This window comes from Panicum hallii, chromosome 3, assembly GCF_002211085.1.
Source record: "Panicum hallii strain FIL2 chromosome 3, PHallii_v3.1, whole genome shotgun sequence".
Classification (NCBI taxonomy): Eukaryota; Viridiplantae; Streptophyta; class Magnoliopsida; order Poales; family Poaceae; genus Panicum; species Panicum hallii.
In genome coordinates this window covers 14,928,682-14,948,664 of record NC_038044.1, presented here as the reverse complement: position 1 = coordinate 14,948,664, position 19,983 = coordinate 14,928,682, and the positions used below count along the sequence as shown (strand labels likewise).

At 48.4% G+C, this 19,983-nt stretch overlaps 3 protein-coding genes across 4 annotated transcripts; all 3 read left to right on the top strand.

The window, feature by feature from the left end:
- Positions 1 to 768: 768 nt before the first annotated feature.
- On the top strand, positions 769 to 3,972 carry LOC112887515 (probable glycerol-3-phosphate dehydrogenase [NAD(+)] 3, cytosolic). Its single transcript, XM_025953704.1, has 5 exons — positions 769 to 1,702; positions 2,311 to 2,532; positions 2,990 to 3,237; positions 3,350 to 3,489; positions 3,590 to 3,972. Exons 1-5 carry the CDS (start codon positions 1,066 to 1,068, stop codon positions 3,729 to 3,731), a joined length of 1,389 nt encoding a protein of 462 aa, XP_025809489.1. The 5' UTR covers positions 769 to 1,065; the 3' UTR covers positions 3,732 to 3,972.
- Positions 3,973 to 7,776: 3,804 nt separating this feature from the next.
- On the top strand, positions 7,777 to 11,288 carry LOC112884128 (putative glucan endo-1,3-beta-glucosidase GVI). The gene is made up of 2 exons (XM_025949468.1): positions 7,777 to 8,027; positions 10,090 to 11,288. Exons 1-2 carry the CDS (start codon positions 7,940 to 7,942, stop codon positions 11,058 to 11,060), a joined length of 1,059 nt encoding a protein of 352 aa, XP_025805253.1. The 5' UTR covers positions 7,777 to 7,939; the 3' UTR covers positions 11,061 to 11,288.
- Positions 11,289 to 11,675: 387 nt separating this feature from the next.
- Positions 11,676 to 13,590, top strand: LOC112886209. 2 transcript variants are annotated; one of them, XM_025952023.1, is made up of 2 exons: positions 11,676 to 11,878; positions 12,978 to 13,590. In XM_025952023.1, the coding sequence occupies exon 2, from the start codon at positions 12,980 to 12,982 to the stop codon at positions 13,373 to 13,375; it is 396 nt and encodes a 131-aa protein (XP_025807808.1). In that variant the 5' UTR covers positions 11,676 to 11,878; positions 12,978 to 12,979; the 3' UTR covers positions 13,376 to 13,590. The 2 variants fall into 2 exon arrangements, with proteins under 2 accessions (XP_025807808.1, XP_025807807.1); XM_025952022.1 differs by having other exon boundaries at positions 11,680 to 11,851.
- Positions 13,591 to 19,983: the final 6,393 nt, after the last annotated feature.

The window sequence follows — 19,983 nt, the reverse complement described above, 5'->3', positions numbered from 1 at the left end:
GCTCGCATCTTTTCCAAAGCAGCAGGATTTGTTTGTGACCGGCTCCGGTGTGAGTTGCGGCTGACAGTGAGTGAAGATTCCGAAAGAGGAGGAAAGGGAGAAAGGGAACGGAACGTTGGACTCGGACCGAACGCTGGATCGCTTTCGACCGCAGCGACGGAGGCACGAGCTGACCACTTCTTCGAGTAAGCATCCTCCGCTCAAGCTAACCCTCACGCCGCCGAATTGATGATGATGGGCTGATGTGCGTCAGTGCGTGCGCTGTGCTCGAGTGACTCTCTCCTCTGGTCGGCTCGGAACTCGGACCAGCTCGCCAACTAGAGCGGCCGCCCAGAGCAATCAAAGCTTGCGATGGGCTCGGCTGGCTGGTGTCGCGGATGACGGCGTTGGCCGGTGGTCGGCCGGCCCCGGGCGGGAGGACGCGTCGGAACCGGATGGCGCGACGGCGACCCTCGTTCGCCAAACACGACCACCTGCCGCCGCCGGTCATCAATTCGGTCACGCCGTGCGCCCGCGCCCTTCCCTTTCGGTTTCGGACGCGCCTGGCCTGGCGTGTGTGGCGTCTCCACCACCGCCCTCGTTCTCCTCGTGCACGGACTCGCCGCCTCCGATTCCCTCCCTGACCGCGCGCGTTGCCTCCGTGGAAGCCTTATTTAACAGGAAGAAATCACCAAAGGGGAAAAGGCACGATTTTCCCTTCGATTTTCTCAGGCCCGCTCGCCTGCTTGCTTACACGGATTGCGAGTTGGTGCTGGTTGCTGAGCCGAGACCCGGGCGGGCGCCGCCACCACCAACCCCCCCGGGGAGAAGCAGAGTTCAAAAGGGAGGGCCGGCGCGGCCGCGGCCCTCGGGCTTGCCGATCGACAGCGAGTTTCGCGCTGGGATTTGGTAATTTCTGTTCGCCCAACCCCACAAAACCCCCCGCGAAACCCACCCGCATTTCCTCCATCCGTGCTCGCCAGAAGAACACCCCCATCTTCCTCGGCCGGCCGGAGCCAGCCTGCCTGCCTTGCCTGTCCCCGGTTGAGCTCGGCGAGGGTGTGTGAACCGCGAAGCGAGGCGGCGATGGTGGGGAGCTACGCGAACGGCGGGTCGGCGGCGGCGGCGCTGGCGGCGGAGGAGAAGCTGGACGAGCTGCGGCGCCTGCTGGGGAAGTCCGACGGCGACCCGCTGCGGGTCGTCGGGGTGGGCGCCGGGGCGTGGGGGAGCGTCTTCTGCGCGCTGCTGCAGGACGCGTACGGCCGGCACCGGGACCGGGTGCAGGTGCGGGTGTGGCGCCGCGCGGGGCGCGCAGTGGACCGCGCCGACGCCGAGCGCCTCTTCGAGGTCATCAACGCCCGCGAGGACGTGCTGCGCCGCCTCATCCGCCGCTGCGCCTACCTCAAGTACGTCGAGGCGCGCCTCGGGGACCGCACGCTCCACGCCGACGAGATCCTCCGCGACGGATTCTGCCTCAACATGCTCGACACGCCGCTCTGCCCGCTCAAGGTCGTCACCAACCTGCAGGAGGCCGTCTGGGACGCCGATATCGTCGTCAACGGCCTGCCGTCCACGGAGACCAGGGAGGTCTTCGGGGAGATCGGGAGGTACTGGAAGGAGCGGATCACCCAGCCGCTGATCATCTCACTGGCGAAGGGGATCGAGGCGTCGCTCGACCCTGTGCCCCGGATCATAACACCCACGCAGATGATCAGCAATGCAAGTGAGTTCTTTGCTCAATTCTCGTTGTGATCTGCAAGTACTACTATGTTCTCATGGTTGAGTTACTATTTTCGTTAATCTGGTAACTATCATATTTGTGGAAGTAGTAGTGCTAACAAATTTAATTGAAGATTTAAATGCTGCTCAGCTGGATCAGATACAGCAGTTCTGGAATGTTCCTGATGAAATTTTCTGGATAATCATGATCTGTACCTACGGTCCCTCATATTTATTGCATGTTTGATGATTATATGGTACTATATTCTTTGCCTGTTGTCGAGTATTGGAAGTTCAAGAGCTAGTTAAGCCCCTTGCTGAATGGTGCATCTTGCAGTAAGTGAGTGCCCATGTGCTATGTTTGCTCTACAGGCCTTTCCCTTCTGAACATGTAATACAGTTTAGCAGGGTTTATCTGAATTATTACTGAACATTGCATGTTCTGGTTTCTACCCACCACATGTGATGTTTCTCCTGGATTTATTTCACTGAACTGAAATTGACATCATGAACATTGACTCGATTCCATATGTTGTTACATGCATTTAAGGTTTCCCCTCGTTGTACTGTTGGCTTTTGCTTGTGGTTGTTGATCATGGATTCTTATTGCAGCTGGAGTGCCTTTGGAGAACATTCTGTATCTTGGAGGCCCAAACATTGCTTCTGAGATTTATAACAAAGAATATGCAAATGCTCGCATATGTGGAGCTGACAAGTGGAGGAAACCTCTTGCAAAATTTTTGAGGCAGCCCCATTTCATTGTATGGGACAATAGTGATCTCATTACTCATGAAGTCATGGGTGGCTTAAAAAACGTATATGCCATTGGTGCTGGTAAGTTTTCATTTGCTGTCCTATCTTTAAATTGACTTGAAAAGTTTTGATCTAGAAAAATGGAACTTTCATCTGGGTCCTCCTTTTATCCAGTTCACTTGAGATACTTGATGTAATCGTTCTATGTTTTAGCGTTGAACCAATAAAATTGCTATTTTGGCATCTTTGTATTTTTCGTCCTGTTTAATTAAGTATGCTCTTTGCATTCACTGAATGCTGCTGCAATGCTGCGGTCTCTGCCAAATGCAATGTTGCTTAGATTTTTCAGACGGTACAGAATCATACTGATGTTAATACAGTACGCACAGCTCTCATATCATGGATCAGGAAAAATTAAATCCAGTAATTAGCAGAATAGACCTGGGAAAGTGTCTCCATATTCTTTGTCCACTTCTACTTAATTATTCTGGAGCCTAATGTATCCAGTCATGTTGCTGAACATCATCTTATCATGCAGGTATGGTGGCAGCACTTACCAATGAGAGTGCAACCAGCAAATCAGTGTACTTTTCACTTTGCACATCTGAAATGATATACATCACCCATCTTCTAGCGCGAGAGCCTGAGAAACTTGCAGGACCCTTGTTAGCTGATACATACGTCACACTGCTGAAAGGTCGTAATGCATGGTATGGGCAGAAGTTAGCTAAGGGAGAATTGACCCTAGAAATGGGGGACAGCATCAAAGGCAAAGGGACTATCCAGGTTTGTGCTGCCAACCTGCCATCTTTGATAATATAAAGTTTGCTTGATTTCTGGGTTCCCTTTTGGTATGGGGTAGCTATGTGCTGACCATTATTTCACTTCTGCGATTCAGGGTGTTTCTGCAGTCAATGCATTTTATGAACTCCTGAGCCAGGGAAGCCTATGTGTGATGCATCCAGAAACCAAGAAGCCTGTTGCTCCTGTTGAGCTGTGCCCAATACTCAAAACACTTTACAAAATTTTAATCAAGAGGTTAGAATCTTGGAAACTTCGTGGACTATCCACTGCATTCTTTGGGGGTACATTTCTACTGTCATGTCAAGCGCCTAACTATTTCATTTTTTGTCTGCAGGGAGCTTGCAACTGATTCCATTCTTCAAGCAATACGAGACGAATCAATGTATGATCCACGGGAAAGAATTGAGATGGCACAGCGTCAGTCCCTTTACCGGCCATCTCTTCTTGGCCTACCTAAAGGAGATGCCAAGGCTTAGTGATGTCCTTTTCTGCAGTACGCATTTGTTGTGAGCTTGCAGGAGGTGTTTGCTGGTCTCAAGATCCTTCTTTGCGTGCCCCCGAAAATGTGCGTTGCGTGTACACTAGAGAGTTCGATGGTGGTATATTAGGATGCCAGGATAAACTTTATTGCCCATGTCTGTACATACGTCCTGTTGTGATTCAAATTTATTTGTTATTTAGACTGGAATAAAGATATGTTTTCCTTTTCTTTTACAATCGCTTTGGAGTCTCATATTGGCTATAATCATAAGCACCAAGCAATGTTCTCCGCTGACATGAACATATGAATGAAGAAGAAAACGTTCTAACTTCTAAGTAATTTTTTTTTAGAGGAACGTTCTAAGTAATTTATTAGGCATTTTTCACTTACGGGCTAAGTAGGCCCATCTGAACCAAGTGTGGGCCGTTCAAGGCCCATACAGACTTGTCATGTGTGGTCCAACTACAGCCTGTTAAAATCTAAAAAATGAAGACCCATACAGTCTCCTCATGTGGCTCGTCATGCTTTTGCTGTAAAATTTTGGTATGTCTAGGCCCACTTTACAGCCCAAAATGGTTTACATCGTCGTCGAATAATCAAGCGCAAAGAATGAAAGAAGCACCACTGTTTTGTCGGATGTTCTCGTATGTGCAAACGCGCTCCAAAAGAAAAATTTGAAAAATCTAATGTAGCATACATCAGTTCTACTGCTACAAAAACCGTGAGATTCTTAGAGATGAAAAAAAGAAAAGAAAGTTGAAGCAGTAAGATGACCTGTTTTGGCAGCAGGATGACATGCCAACGCCATGGACGAGTTCTTGGCTTCTTGCATGATGATCCAGTGACCAGTGGTACTGGCGCTGCCAATCACCGGGTCTCTCTGTCCGTCTCTCTGAACACGAGCGAGCAAAGGAAGGCGACATGCCATTGCCAAGAACCGCGTCGCGCGCATCGTTTTCACTGCCTCGCCTTTCGTTTCGCGAGACAAGCGGGGGATGTGTGATGCCTGCCTGATGATGAGGTGCGACGCCGGCCGAACGCGTTGGCCCATTATTACGATTGATCCGGAAAGAGGTCTTGCGCGTCGCTATCGATCTAGCGGAACCCGTTAGTTGGCCATTGATTCCTTGCATCGGCTTAGCGTCTGGGCGCAGCTAGCCGCCCTTGTGTTGCCGTTCAGTGGTCGCATGCTATCTTCGGGCGTCGTCCATTCGTTTTCCTCATCAATGCACCGGGCGTTCCTGCGTGTTTGGGCAAAAAGAAAAAACGCCGGACATTTGCTTGCAACCCTACAAGGAACAAGGTACCAAGATCTGAGTATCGTACGCGCACACCATGCACTTGACGCGCAAATAACGGGACTCTCATTCCCTGGCCCTTCACTACAGGGCACAGGCGAGCACCGAGCTCACATCTTGGCAGCTCGGGTGGGGGGATCTCCGTTGAGGCGGAACGTCAAGCATGAGGAGCACAAAGCTAGCCCTGCAGCGCGCGCATCCACTTCTGTAGCAGCCAAAAGGCCCAAAACAGATGAGATGATTCCTACCCCCAAAACGGCCAAACCCATCGTAATCCGCAGCACATCGCTCTCCTGGTCCTAGCTATTATACATAATGGATCAAGGAAAAACTAGATGCGTTCACGACGCATCTGCCGACTAGCTTGGCTTTGTACGCGCGCGCTCACACCAGGCCGTGCACGTGCATTATTGCGTGCAGATATTGTCATCAGCAGACAAACGTATCCTAAGAATTGCACGTACGTGCGCTTGCAAGCTAAGCTGACAAAAAACTGTCTCGGAGCCGACGTGCAGCTCCTGCATGCGCTGGACAGGCCGGGTTGATTAGGCAGTGGCACCAAAATTCACCAGCCAAGAAAGCAGGAACAGGCACAAGAGCGTGTCCCAGCTGCTTGCTAGCTCGCCATAGTCTGCAAGCGCCGCCGCTTTCCCATGCGCCTTCTACTGCTGGCCTTTTTTCACCAAGCTGCCATTATTCTTTCCGCTGTGAAACCAGCAAAAGTGGATGCGAAAAAGGACACAAGCTTTGCCATGGGCTCGCAATCGAAGTCGAACTAGAATGAGCTTGGGATTTTTGAACGAGTCTGTGGGTCAGTTTCAAGTTACGTCATCGTGATCCTTTAATTTGGAGGTCGCATCGCATGCTGAGTTGCCGTTCTTGTTTTCACCTCGGAAACGAAGCTTCGTGTCCCTTGTTTTTAGCTTTACCCTGGGAGCTGAATTATTGCTTGCGTCGCGTGGATTGGCATACTTGTCCAATTCGGTTACAGCTCTTGCAGGCGTGAGGAGAGTAGCAAGCCTTCACCGGAGGTTAATTTACCGTGAAGGAAATGCTCGCCGGCTACCGCTCACCAGGTTGGTAGACTGCGTTGGACACCTAATCTCCAGATCAGGGGGATGCGTGGTGCTATGCAGATGGGGCACCGGTAGGCCTGCATCCGCGTGTTGACATTTTTGTTTCGTGCTCATCAACGCGCATCGCCATCTTGTGATGAATAGAAGCCATCGTTCTTTTTTTGCTTGGGGCATTTGGTGTCAGGAATCATTTGTCAAGTACAGTACAGGCCATCTTTGATTTGGTGACCTAATCTTTTGGTGTTCGGCGACTTTGGTTTTGTATAGAAATCTTGCAGAGTTTATTTTCCTTTCTTCTATTTCTCACCCTTATATGGCTCAGTTTTTTTTTCTTCAAAGATTTCCTTTTTCCTAGAGGAAGTTCATAAATCTGGCTCTTTGCCTCTGTAGTAGTTTTGCAGTTGAGTATCCAGAGTCCTCGGAAGGAGGAAAAAGAGAGTTTTTCAGGCGTGCAGATTACTAGTTCACTATGTAGATTATTAGTGGCCAAAAGAAAATGATCGATTTGCATCAGGGAGTCACCTTCACCTCCATTGAACTTGACTCGGTAAATTCACGCGTGGGGACACACGAGGGGTGGTGCTTTGAAGAGGTACGGCGTGACAGATTAAAGACTACCGGTCCATGAGCTAGAGAACGAAAGAAAAATGACATCCACCGCCCGGGCTACTACGCGACGACTAGGTGTGCAAGCAGCAAGACTTGGCGCCATGGCATGGAGCAGACGAGTGAGACTTCGATATGGATTCTATTTTCAGAATCAGTTCAGCTCCTGCTTCTTTAGAGAACGGTTGTGTTGTTTTCATCCCCTTAGAAAATCGTCTTCGATTCATCCACGTCGTAGGCATCCCATACTTACTCGTTTGCCCCCGGATGGAGATTAGGAGGACTACGCGGGCTGATGGACCCCTAATTAAGGAGGTCTAGGCATAGGGGCTTCGTCGTCCTTGGCAACATCCCTTAAATTTTTTTTTTGAAGAAAAACATCCCTTAAAATAGATGCTGGAATACCGTCGAGAAATTTCATCACGCTTGCTTCTCTTTTATTTCCTCTGCAGCATTAATAAATCATCGCATTTTCTACGACGATGCGGCTTCATTCTCTTGCTAGATAGAGTTTAAATCCCGCTAAATCATTGAAACTGAACGCGTCACTTATCCGTGCATGATTAGAGGAAGCATCTTCTGAATAATCCGGCAAAAGAATCTCGGCAACTTCTCTTGACGCAATGCAGGTCTAAATTTATCGGCAATCGCAGTCTAAATCGATCGCCGAGACGCTGATCATCAAATTTTTTTTTTTGAAACGAAATTGAATCCGCCGTTAAATTGCCACCGGGACGCGGTCAGAGCCACCCAACTGCCCCTTCCTCCCGGGCCGTTCGATCGCGTACACGCGGCGGGCCGCGGACGCCCCGCGCCGTCGATTCTTCTTCTTCGGTCATCTGAACGCATCCAACCGCGGCTCGGCGCACGCACGCCCCGCATCAACCCCGTCCACCACGCACGCGCGCGTGCATCCATCCCTGCCTCTGCCTGCAGTTGCTCGGCCGAGTCGTGCGGTTTGGTGGCTTGCTGCTGGCTCCTCCCCTCCCCCGTTTGGTGGTGGGGCCCGCTCCTGGCGCGCACGTAACCGAGCAGTTGCTGCGCTTGCCCGTTGCCTTATATAAACGGAGCACGGGCGCCGCAGCAATGGAGGAGAGAGAGCTTCATAGTCCAGGCTCAGTTCAGACATCAGAGTTCAGGCCAGGAACGGAGAGTTTCAGAACAGAAGGGAGCTAGAGAGGGAGGGTTTTCTGAGTACTCCGGCTTGCGGCGGTGCGGCGAGGATGGTGGCGGCTGCTGCCGGTGCGATGAAGACGGCTGCGCCATGGGTTCTAGCTTGCGGCTTCCTGCTCTGCTTAGCAGGCTTTCCCGGTGAGTTCAGCAGACGGTTCAGTTCACCTGCACTTCCCTCCGTTTCGTTTCTCCTGTTCATTATGCGATCGGTAGGCCTGCACTTTCCCCGGTTTAGTAATGGTGCTTCTGTTGCTTGTACTGTCCTGCTGCGTGTTCGTCAATGAACAGTTCACCTGCACTTTTTTTTCGTCTGCTTAGTTAGTTCAGAGGTAGATGGGTTTCTGATCCTACTTTGTTCGCTCCAATTTACGACGCATGTCTCGTTCACGCTCTTCCATCTGGTTTCTTCAGTTCACAGCAAGCTTTTCCAGTAACCTGCCTAGCCGCCTAGCTAAATTTCAAGAGCAGCTCTTGATACCTCCCTTTCTCTGCACTGCAATTTTGCTGATCAAATTGATTTTTTTTATCCCTCGCCCTTCGCTTTTCATGTTTCTTGGTTCGAGCTTGCACTTGCACCCACATTAGGACAACATTTTTGGTTACGGGATACCTTAGGATAAAGACGGCGCCAAATGGTTGCTCGGATTGTTTATTGCTCCTGGTAGAGCCGTAGAGGTGGTTGACAGGTTTATCCTTTGTGTTCTTGGTTGGGTCTCTTGGGAAATTTTAATCAATCAGGGCAGGACAGAGAAAAGACTGATTCCATGATTGGTTTCATAGTTCTGTTGCCTGCTCCTCTTCTACGTTGATACTCAACTCTCTCCGTTCCAAATTGTAGGTCGTTTTGGCAAACTAGGTACATAGTTTTTGAAATGCACCTAGGTAAATATTATATCTAGATTTGCCAAAACGAACTGCAATTTGGAACAGAGGAAATACTTGTTTGGAATCTCGTATATCCTTTTACCTCTTCATATTTTCTTGTGTGAAAGATATTTACCTCTTTATCAACCAGGAAAAAACTTTTGAAAGTGAACTTATGTTTTTATGAAAATACTGACCAACTTGTAGTTTGCTGCATGTTGCTACTAGGTCAATCCTGTTTCTTTTCACTAATACGGCATGTCGGCAGATACATAGAGCGAAAAGTTTGCCCATGCGTACCTAAGATCCCAAGATAAACTTCTTTTTTTTTTCATTTGTTAGTTGTTAGATGCTACATCTCACCTGATTTACTAATCCGCCGAGCACACTTTTGCGTGAGGAAATAGAAAGGCAGGGCCCTTTTCAGCTGGTGTTTGTGTCTGTTTGTCAGATGTTGATATCATCTGAATATGACAGGGAAACACTGTAGCAGAGATGAACACGTCGTGTATATGTACAAATCCTTTTTATTCCGGAATTTCCCTTGAATAGGGCTGCCCAGTGCATCGGATAACCTAAAGAGATCACTTGAAATGAAGAGACTATCGTACTGATTACGAAATACCGTCGTGGCCGCATGAAAAAACATTAGAGGCGAGAGGCTTATTTTAATTACTTTGAAAAACTGCTTCTCCCGTGCACCATTGTGTTCCGATGAATCTATAGACTAATTAGGGCATCTTACTAGTAGTTGGATATGAGCCTAACTATGAAAGACTTTGGCCATAGAATCCATCCTCTAAGCTACACATATAGTAAATTAGTTTGAGTTTTTTTTTATTCTAATCTCTTGATTGAAAGTGATGTGTTCAGACCTTGACACCAAGTTGTATGTTCTTCTTTTCAAAAGCATCTTTTTGACTAATGTTTGGACCTTGACACCAAGTTGAAAAGGTATTATCCATTGCGTACTTTTGTCAAGTTGTACGAATGATGGAGTTGGCCGTTGCAAGTCCTAGGCAGAGAAACGTAATGAGCTGTGGAGTTGTGCACGGAATTAGCTTTGAAATTTTGTGGATCCAGTTCTTCCCCTGTAGATTTGTTGGCTGCCCCCAACTACTCCCTTCACTGTTCATGGATAAGCTAGTTGGTTTCAGTCAGAACCTGCTACGTTTTTCTTCATTTCGTGATGGTAACAGTTTGGAGGCTGCCAGTATTGCTCCAACTGATGAATGAATTGGTGGAAAGGGACATTTATTATAAGATCGAATTCAATCATTATGTTTTGACTTTTGATGATCCAATCTAATTTTTAGTCTTGGATGTGCAAATGTAGGAGCCGAGGGTGCCATTGGTGTGAACTACGGCATGATCGCCAACAACCTGCCGGCGCCGGAGCAGGTGATCTCCATGTACAAGGCCAAGAACATCAGCTACGTGCGGCTCTTCCACCCGGACACGTCCGTGCTCACCGCGCTCCGGGGCTCCGGCATCGGCGTCGTCCTGGGCACGCTGAACGAGGACCTCCAGCGCCTGGCGTCCGACCCGTCCTACGCCGCGTCGTGGGTCGCCACCAACGTGCAGCCCTTCGCCGGCGCCGTCCAGTTCCGGTACATCAACGCCGGCAACGAGGTCATCCCTGGGGAAGCCGCCGCGCACGTGCTCCCGGCCATGCAGAACCTCGAGTCCGCGCTCCGGTCCGCGGGGGTGAGCGGCGTCGCCGTCACGACGGCCGTGGCGACGGCCGTGCTCGGCGCGTCGTACCCGCCGTCCCAGGGCGCGTTCTCCGAGGCGGCGGCGCCGGTGATGGCCCCGATCGTCTCGTACCTGTCGTCAAAGAACGCGCCGCTGCTGGTGAACGTGTACCCGTACTTCGCCTACTCGAGCAGCGGCGGGGAGGTGGCGCTGGGGTACGCGCTGCTGTCGGCCGACTCCAGCGCGGCGTCGTCGGTGGCGGACGGCGGGGTGGTGTACACCAACATGTTCGACGCGATCGTGGACGCGGCGCACGCGGCGGTGGAGAAGGCCGGGGTGCAGGGCCTGGAGCTGGTGGTGTCGGAGACCGGGTGGCCGTCGGGCGGCGGCGTGGGCGCCAGCGTGGAGAACGCGGCGGCGTACAACAACAACGTGGTCCGGCACGTCGGCGGCGGCACCCCGCGGCGGCCCGGGAAGGCCGTGGAGACGTACCTGTTCGCCATGTTCAACGAGAACGGGAAGGCCGAGGGCGTGGAGCAACACTTCGGGCTCTTCCAGCCGGACATGAGCGAGGTCTACCACGTCGACTTCACGGCGGGATCCTCCTACTAGGCTCCGACGCGGATTGTTCGGAGTTCAGAGACGGATCGGATCGACTTGGAGCTGCTCGATGCTGGATCGAGCACCGTGGCTAGGCGTAGCGAGCACTTCGTCCGTGTGTGTACAGTACAGTGCATGTCGGTACACGGCGTTATCTCCCCATGGATTTGTCTTCGTTCTTGAGCACATTGCTGTCGTCATTAGTGATGCATTTATTCAGCAGTACTACTTCAGCGTGCCTGTTCATCCCTTCTCTTCCCGTGCTTCTCGTGCTCTGCCGCCTTCTCTGTTTTTTTTCCGCCTTAGCATTCTTGAGCAGCATATGGATCGAGTTCAATAATGCATCTCCTAAAAATATGGCTCACAAATACACGAGATCAATTTTGTACTTTGCACCTAACGATAATAAGGCAAAAACATCTCGAAAAAAAATCGAATGTTTCTGAAGGTAGGAAAGTTTTACGACGCTGCCCTGTCGTCTCTTCTAATAAAAACAGGTACTCTGGCCCAATAACGTCTGAGCGAAACGGAGCCGTGGTCGAGCCCACTGGCCCATTGGGCTCAGAGGTGGCATCGCGCCACGTACCAACTTCCCGCAGCACACGTGGCAATCCAGTCCGTGATAGCAGTCGTAGAGAGGTGTAGTAGAACATCCTGGTGACTGAGGAAGCGAAAAGAGAGAACTGCAAAACGATTCCACGCTCCGGTCGAAGCGCAGAGCGCACAAGAGGACGCGAGAAGGCTCGGGTGTCGGCGGGTTCTTGATCTTCTCTCCTCCGCAGCTGAGCCTGCTGATCAGCCCGGTGAGTTGCGATGATGCTTTGTTATCGGTGAGTTTCTGGTTGCTTACCCTAGCGATCCGTGTGGGCTTGGGGGTGGCGGTGGCATGCTGATTGATCGCACGAGACTATTCTTCTCGCGAGTTAGGAGTACTGGACGCGGTCGGCGTGCGTGGATTTGTAGCTGTGGTGGGGAATTGAGATGGGGAGGCGGGCGGTGTGGGGGTTCGGCGATGGGGATTTGTCGAGGCCCTTCGCTGAGGGGGGGGGGGGGTGATTCGGATTGTTTGGACTGAAAACGAGTCTGTTCTAATTGAGGTACAAAGCTTTGGTGATTGGTGGAGTGTGTCGAGGGCATTGGATGCCTAGCATTTCTTTTTCTTGTGGTTGTTGTAACAGATTTACACCGAGTTAGAACTGACACACAAATTGACTGAACTTTGTGGTTGCAATGCCCTTGTACTGAATTAGTAGTTTGGATACTGATTCACTAGATGTCTAAACTAGATACATAATGTCCAGCTAAACAATCTGGTTGGAAATTTCTCGCTTTTTAAGTTCAAATGGCAGAAGATAATGAGGTAGGATGTACAAGATGAAGTTCTCATGTTATTTCAAGAAGTTACCAAATAAAGCTGGTACAGCTATCGGTGATTTAGCGGTACAGTTTTCCTGATTGAGGTCTGCAGGCAACATTTTTTTTTTAATGATTGGCCTCAACGGGTGGTGGGAGATGGTTGCGCTTTGATTCATCACAAGCTATGAATTCCTTGCTGCGCTTAAAACTGGTCAACAATTTGTTCAGTTTGTGTCAAAATAAAAAGTCCGCTTGTTGATAACCTTACTCCAGTGGATATTTAGGAGAATTGGCTGGAAGTTAAAATGGTATTAGTAGTACTTTATCCTTGTGTAGGGAGGATTAGTTTTATTGTTCTAGCGGTTAACTAGTTTTATCTGTGTGAAACTTGGTACCTGTGATATACATAGCATTGCCTAGCCATAGGATGATCCTCTTTTCACATTTCTGAGATACCCTGGTGCGATTAACCTCATCCTCAAAATATATATTGAAGAGTTGTAATCGATTTTTTATAGCTGTGTATTATGTGATATTATTGCTAGAAATCTCACATCTGCCAGTTCATCCCAGGCATGGATGGAAAGAACCTCGGCAATGAACAACAAGCTCAAAAGAAGCCTGATGCAGTGACAGACAATGTTCCAAGCCTTGATCAAGAGGCCTTGAAACAGTTCTCAGATTCAGATGCTGGAAACATCAGTCCGGCAAATGGCCATGAAGCTGATGTGAACATGGAAGCTGCCATCTCCACGGAGGATGTCATGCGAGCCGGCGGGTTTGGAGCAAAAGACGACATTGGCAGCCTCCTCCCAACAGCTATTGATTCCACTGATTTTGAGGCCTCGCTGCGGGATGCCCGCGACTTTGAAGGCGAGAAAGAGGCACCATCACATCCTGGACTGGGCTGGAAGGCGGAGAGAGATGATGTTGGGAGCAAACCATCCGATGTCCCGCAGCAGTTACCGTGATATCTAACTTTGTAGGCTAGCCCAGCTTCAGAAAACACTTGCTGTGTTCCCAAGAGCTGCAGTACGTTTGAACTTTTTGCCACAATGGTTTGTGTGTTCAAATTTCTGTTGTTTCAGACTTTCAGTGCTGTATGAACACTCAGGTCACGGCTCTCGTCTATTGTCCACTCTGTTGGATGCCTGCTAATGTATAGTTCAGCCTAGTTTTTTATCCAGGTTAATGGCCTGCTGATGGGTCGCTACAGAGTTGCAGTATGCGGCTGGCAGCTGCCACGGTTTGAACCGAACGTGCAGTTGACAGTGAGCCCTATAATAGAAGAGCACAAGAGCACTCGGGTTGTTAGGGTACCACAGTATGACAGTAATGCAGTCTTCCATTACGTTTCCTTGCAATTATATTGTTCAGGTTTAGAGAATTCGGAGTGAGGAGAATGCATGTCACATGATTGTTATATGTTGGCTTTGGATTTTTGTTCGTGAGCTTAGGTGCTAAACTAGCAAGCTAAAGCTATCGGTATGCACCCATGCATTGTATGTTGGTAGTTCTTAGAAAAGTTCAATATCAACCCAACATAGGCATTAAAGAGCCTAGCCTAAGAAAAGCCCAAGTAGTTTTCAAAAAAAAAAATCCGGAAAGCCCAAGTCTAGCTGAGCTTTGACCCACTCACTCAAGTTTGTTGGATGCTACGAACGTGAGTTTTTTTAAAAAAAAGGATTAAAAAAAATTAAAATTCGAAAAAGGTGCCAGTTGGGAATATTTTAAGAAATGGGTGCCTCCCGCCCGCTGAACGGGCGGTACGCGTGGGGCCGGGGACCTCCCGGGTGGGCGGGAGGTTCCCTGAGGGCCTCTTCGCAAATAAGAAATTCGCGAAGAGGTCCCTGCGAGGGCATCCCGCCCAACCAAAGGGCAGGATGTTGTGCTGAGGGGCATCCCGCCCATTGGTCGGGCGGGAGGTCCCCCCGGCTATATAAGCCCCAACCTGCTCCGAAAATTTCATTTTGTCCAGCAAAAATCAGAAAAAAGAGAAAGAGAGGAGAGGAAGAGAGAAGAGGAAGCGGCGAAGCCCTGTTCACACGTCGATTTGGAGGTATATTCTCATTCTAGCCGTACAAGTACTTGAAAATAATTATAATTTAGGAAATATTTCTTAGAGTAGTTATGTTTTGAATAGTTTTTAGTATTTTCATTTATTTTTAGTATAATTTATATTCTGAATAGTTTAGAATCTGTAAAATATAATCTGAGAATCGCTGAAATTTAGGGTCGTCGTTGTGTATTAATATGTAGTATAACTAGTTTATTAATGATTGATAGATATGTCTTCCGAGAAGGGTATTTTCAGTATATATTACGGAGAAGGAAATGTGATTTATGGGCCGAATGGGGTAGATTTAAGTGAATTCAACTGTGCGGTTAGAGGAATTACCAGACCGCATGAGAGGACATTTGAATCCCTATGCAACTGGTTAATGAGGGGATTAAGGATTAATCAGGAGACACACACTGTGAGTGTTCAATGCGTCATAAATCGTACCACTCACGCTTTGATCTGGGAGCTGATGCCACTTGCAAGCAACGAGGACTGGTTAAATTATCTGCAAAATGCAAGTCATTGGCAATGGCCACTGGTACTCCTTGTCAGTGTGCACCAGAACCCTTTGATAAACATTGAAGCTGCTCCGGGGGATGAAAATATTGATGAAGAAGTTGAGGAGGCAAATATTGAGGTAGGTGGGACCGCAGCACCTCAATGGGTGGCTGATGAGGGGGAGAACATATCCTTCATTGTTGAACAGCTGCAAGACGAAGAACGTGAATTGGACGAAGCAATGAATGCCGATTCGTCTGATGATGACGATGATGTGCCTCAAGATTGGGTAAGCAGCGACTTCAGTCATCTTGTCGTAGATGACGGATCTAGCTGGCCTTTGGATTGCAGGGAGAATAAAATTATCCAGGGTGCGAGGTACCACTCAATTGAAGAGGTGAAGAAAGTTGTTAAGTGCTGGTCTCTCTCTCTTATGCGAGAGTTTAAAACAGTCGAGTGCAAATCTCGTAAGTACGATATGGTATGTGTGAACGAGGGCTGTCCATGGCGGGTGCATGCCTATAAGGGTAAATGGAAAGATTATTGGGAATGCTCCATTGTCACTCAGCACACTTGTCATTTGCCTGGGGTGCAGAAGACCCATCGCAACCTCACGTCGCAATACATCGCAAATGAGATGTACGGGACGATAATAGACAACTTGTCATATGAACCAAAGTCTATTATCAGGTACATTCAGGAAAAGTACAAGTATACCATCTCGTACAGCAAGGCGTGGAGTGCAAAACAAAAGGTGTTGGAGATGAGGTTTGGTACGTTCGAGGCTGCATATGATAATGTTCCTCGATTGCTGGCCATCCTATGTCAGAGAAATCCTCAAAGCTATTATGACCTGAAAACTCTAGACAGAGGAGAAGGTCCGCCCTACACATTGCAGCGGGTCTTTTTCAGCTTGGGTCCATGCATTAACGCATTCCATCACTGCCGGCCTCTCCTGTGCATCGACGGGAACTTTCTCACAAGAAAGTATAGATTGCAAATGCTGACAGCTATTGGAGTGGATGGAAATAATCAATTGCTGCCTGTTGCTTTTGCTTTTGTTGAGAGTGAGAACACGGACAGTTGGTACTGGTTCCTGGAGCGGGTTAAGCTTGCAGTGATTTGGGATAGGGAAGATGTCTGCCTGATTCATGATCGTCACGCTGGCATACTGAGGGCAATACTAGATTTGCAGCAGGGGTGTGTAGAGACCGGAGAGCCGCTCAAGTGGCGTGATGTTCGCAGTAGGTAGTGCATGAGACATATCGGTGCAAACTTTTTCAGGCAATTCAAGAACAAGCACCTTATGGATATGTTCAAGAGGCTATGCAAGGAAACGAATCAGCAAAAATTTAACAAGCAGTGGCAGAAACTTGATGAACTGACCAGGAAGAAAAGAGCCGAGGACGCATCAAAAAACATAACTGCACAGGATGAAGCAGAGGCTTTGTGCCCTTTGCCAACAGATATTGCACGTACTCGCAGAAGGTCTGGGTCAGCGGTGAAAACCTTTTCTGAATGGATTGAGAATGAATCAAAGGAGAAGTGGGTGTTACTTTATGACACCGATGGTGCAAGGTACGGCATAATGACCACCAACTTCGCCGAGGTTTACAATTGGGTGCTGCGAGGTGTTCATGGGCTTTCACTGGTTGCAATTATGGAATTCATCGTCCGCGGGTGTACCGATTATTTTAGGGAGCGGTTCACTAAAAATTAGGTATTCATGCGAGATTCTGACAGAAATTTTGGATTCATGGTAACAGAATATATGACTAAGAAGGCAGAAAGCATCCGGCCACACCACGTACGGCAATGTGGTACACAGGAGCTCAAGTTTGAGGTATCTCCTAAAGACAGGGCGCGACGTGGCATGAGACATCAAACTCCTGTAAAGGAGTGCATTCTCAAGTTTGATGGAACTTATTATTGCTCATGCATGAGGCTCAAGTTGCTGCACTTACCTTGTTCTCATGTAATGGCTGCTTGTGCGGATATTCGACATCCTGTCGATATATATGTTTCCCATTACTTCAGAAAGGAGACAATTGCCTGCATCTGACAGTATGAGATCTATGGGTTCCGTTTGGTTGGATCGTTCACTGAGACGGCGAATCCTGTTATATATATTCCAGACCCAAGATCATCACGGGTTCAGGAGAGGGCGCCGTCGGACACGGCGTATTCGTAATGATATGGATGAGTCAGAGCTCCGTCCGAGGATACAGCGCTGCAGTGCATGTAATCAGATTGGACACACGTATAAACGTTGTCCAAACAATGATGCTGGCCCCAGTTCTGCTGAAGCTGGCCCTACAGGTGATGCTACAGATGGAAGACCTCCGGTTGCATCAAGGAGTGGGAGACGTCGCCGATCCAGTGCTAGTACGTCATCAGGCATCATTTAGTTGCAATTTTATTTGAACGTTGTTTGCTCATGTGTAATATTTGCCGCGTTGAGATTGTATCACACCTGGATGTGTATTTGTAATATTTGCCGCATTGACTGAAGACAGAATATTTGGATTCTACGTTGCAAAACGTTATCGTTTAACTATCTTCGTACGAGTTTTTGATACCGTAATCTTTTTCGTAAAATTAAATTAAAATTTTATATGCATACATAAGAGTATGGCGAATAAATCTTCTTTTTGAAAAAAGTCTGAATTTCAAATAGCTTGTGAAACATAAATTCTAAGAAAATATAACAAAAATCACAACCAGGGGACCTCCCGCCCGCTGACCGGGCGGGAGGCCTGCTTCAGGGACCTCTTCGCGAATAAGAAACTTTTCTTATTCGCGAAGAAGCCCCTAGAAATTTTTTTGGAACCTCCCGCCCGATGGGTGGGCGGGAGGTCCCTTTCCGCCCGTTTAAAGGGCGGGAGGTACCCATTTTCCTAATTTCTCCCATCCGGCTCCCCTTTTTCGAATTTTAATTTTTTTATCCCCTTTTTTAAAAAAAACTCCTACGAACGTGACCTGGCAGCCCTGTTATGACCCGAAAAAATCATGCTACTCTCCACATTAACTTGATTTATTTGAAAGTAGTAACATGCAGCCCGGCCCGAACCTCAGCTCAGCCCACCCATTGGCCATTTCTCAAATCTGATGCCTAGGGAGTTGGGCTTCTCTCGCCTGGGACCGAAACATATAGGGGCTGTTTTATGGGACCTACAGCTGTATCCAGGCAGCAATCCGACTCCAGGCCAACAAAGTCGATCACCTGGATTGGCTGCGTGACAGCGCAGCTTTACAGGTTCAAAACCAGCCATTGCCAGCTCTTTCGTGGCCTAGTACAAGCCCGGCCCGGCTCGGCCCATGCACAAGTCTAATATGAATAGTTGTTGTGTACCTTTCACACTTTGACCAACCAAATGAGGAATGTGGCTGTTTTTTTTAAAAAAAAAGAGGAATGTAGCTAGCCAAATTTCCAATTTTAGAACCATGGTGGATTACTTTTAAACCCTGGGACATAGCACTCGTGTTTACACCCTCCTCTTCCTCCCTATAAATCAACCTACCCAGCGTACATACCTCTTCTAAACCTAACCGCGCCGTCGTCCCATTCTAATCGCGCTGCCACACTATTCGAGTTCCCTTTTGCCGCCGCGCACCATTCCATCGCAGGCCTCAATTCAACACCTCGTTACCTCGTCATCAGGTTTGCAAGTTTGTTGCCGCTCCCCTTGTAACTCTCGTGTTGCCGCATCTTGCACTAAGGTGGCTCGGCGATAAAGGGAGGCATTTGGTGAATAGTTCAATATGTATTTGTTGATTCAACCTCACTAGTGGCTCCAAGGAGCGACTCTTGTTCCGACACAGGTGAACCGAGGTATGAAAATTGGTTATCAACTTTATTCTCCACCTCTTCTTTTTTCTGAATAAACATGTTTGAGAGTCACATGATTTGGGTCGGAGTAGGTGGGGTTTATGAGTTAGGGGATAGGAATTAGGGTTTGGGCGTGAAGTCGGATTACGGAAAATTGCTAGCAATCGATAGGGTGTTACTCACCACCTGAAGTGAAAGTGTGAGGGGAGGTATTAGAGTGACTACTAGCTATAGCCTCAAAGGTCGCGCTGATGACAACTGTGATGACTTGCAATGTAATAAGATAGGAGCGAGGGAGAGGATAGTTGGAGTAGATGGAGGCAGCAAAAGTGAGGAAATTGCTGCGGGGGGAAAGAGTGGGACAACAGTAAAAAAGTGGATAATTGGATACACACTAGCTCGTCAAATGTGTGATGGCTCATGTCATAGGCGAGTTTTCTTTTTGTCCAAACATTTTTAACTAAAAGGTAGGGGCTTTGCAAATATTCCATAAAACAACACGGAAAGAAGTTTTGTTTAGGCTATAGAATCTACATTCCTTTCTATCTCTTTCTAGTTTTATTTTCTAGTTACTGTATGTCTTGATTTCTAGCATCCAGTTCACGTTTTTTATCCTCCATTATTACCATTTGTGTAACACCTTCACATATGGAAATGGACAGGAGCTGTTATACACCAAGCTAACAGTCACCGTGGGAAGTCTGTCGACCTGTGTATAACACACAACTGCACAAGTGGCAAGTGAAAGGCAACCTTCTCGCACCGCCATACCCTCTAGTGCAAGCCAAAATGAGTGCCCTAGAATTCCGGAGTGAAGAGCTTGGGAGTAGCCCCAGTGCCAGCAGTTCAGAACCAGGGATCGGCAATGGATCCTTAGGAGCGGATGATAACGAGAAAACTGTCTCTCCTGTGCAACAAGCAAATCAACGTGGTACGTGTTCTTCTCATTAATGCCCGGTACACTTTGGCTTATTGTCCGATTCACTTCCTTTTTTAACGAAAGGCAGGCGTTTTTATATCGCTCAAATATCCCATACATTTTTGCTTACATCTTCTATCTGCCATCTGGGCTCTGGCTGATCTCTTCCGATATGGATGTGCACGGACAGGAGCGGACTCGGAAGAGGTGGAAGTCCACTCCCGTCGGCAGAGATCACAAACAGAAACCTGCCAAGCCAGCATCCATCTCG

Coding starts and splice junctions, on each gene's coding strand:
- LOC112884128 (XM_025949468.1), top strand. CDS start 7,940: ATGGTGGCGGCTGCTGCCGGTGCGATGAAGACGGCTGCGCCATGGGTT. Junction 8,028..10,089: donor CTGCTTAGCAGGCTTTCCCG/GTGAGTTCAGCA, acceptor GTGCAAATGTAG/GAGCCGAGGGTGCCATTGGT.
- LOC112887515 (XM_025953704.1), top strand. CDS start 1,066: ATGGTGGGGAGCTACGCGAACGGCGGGTCGGCGGCGGCGGCGCTGGCG. Junction 2,533..2,989: donor CGTATATGCCATTGGTGCTG/GTAAGTTTTCAT, acceptor CTTATCATGCAG/GTATGGTGGCAGCACTTACC. Junction 3,490..3,589: donor TACAAAATTTTAATCAAGAG/GTTAGAATCTTG, acceptor TTTTGTCTGCAG/GGAGCTTGCAACTGATTCCA.
- LOC112886209 (XM_025952023.1), top strand. CDS start 12,980: ATGGATGGAAAGAACCTCGGCAATGAACAACAAGCTCAAAAGAAGCCT.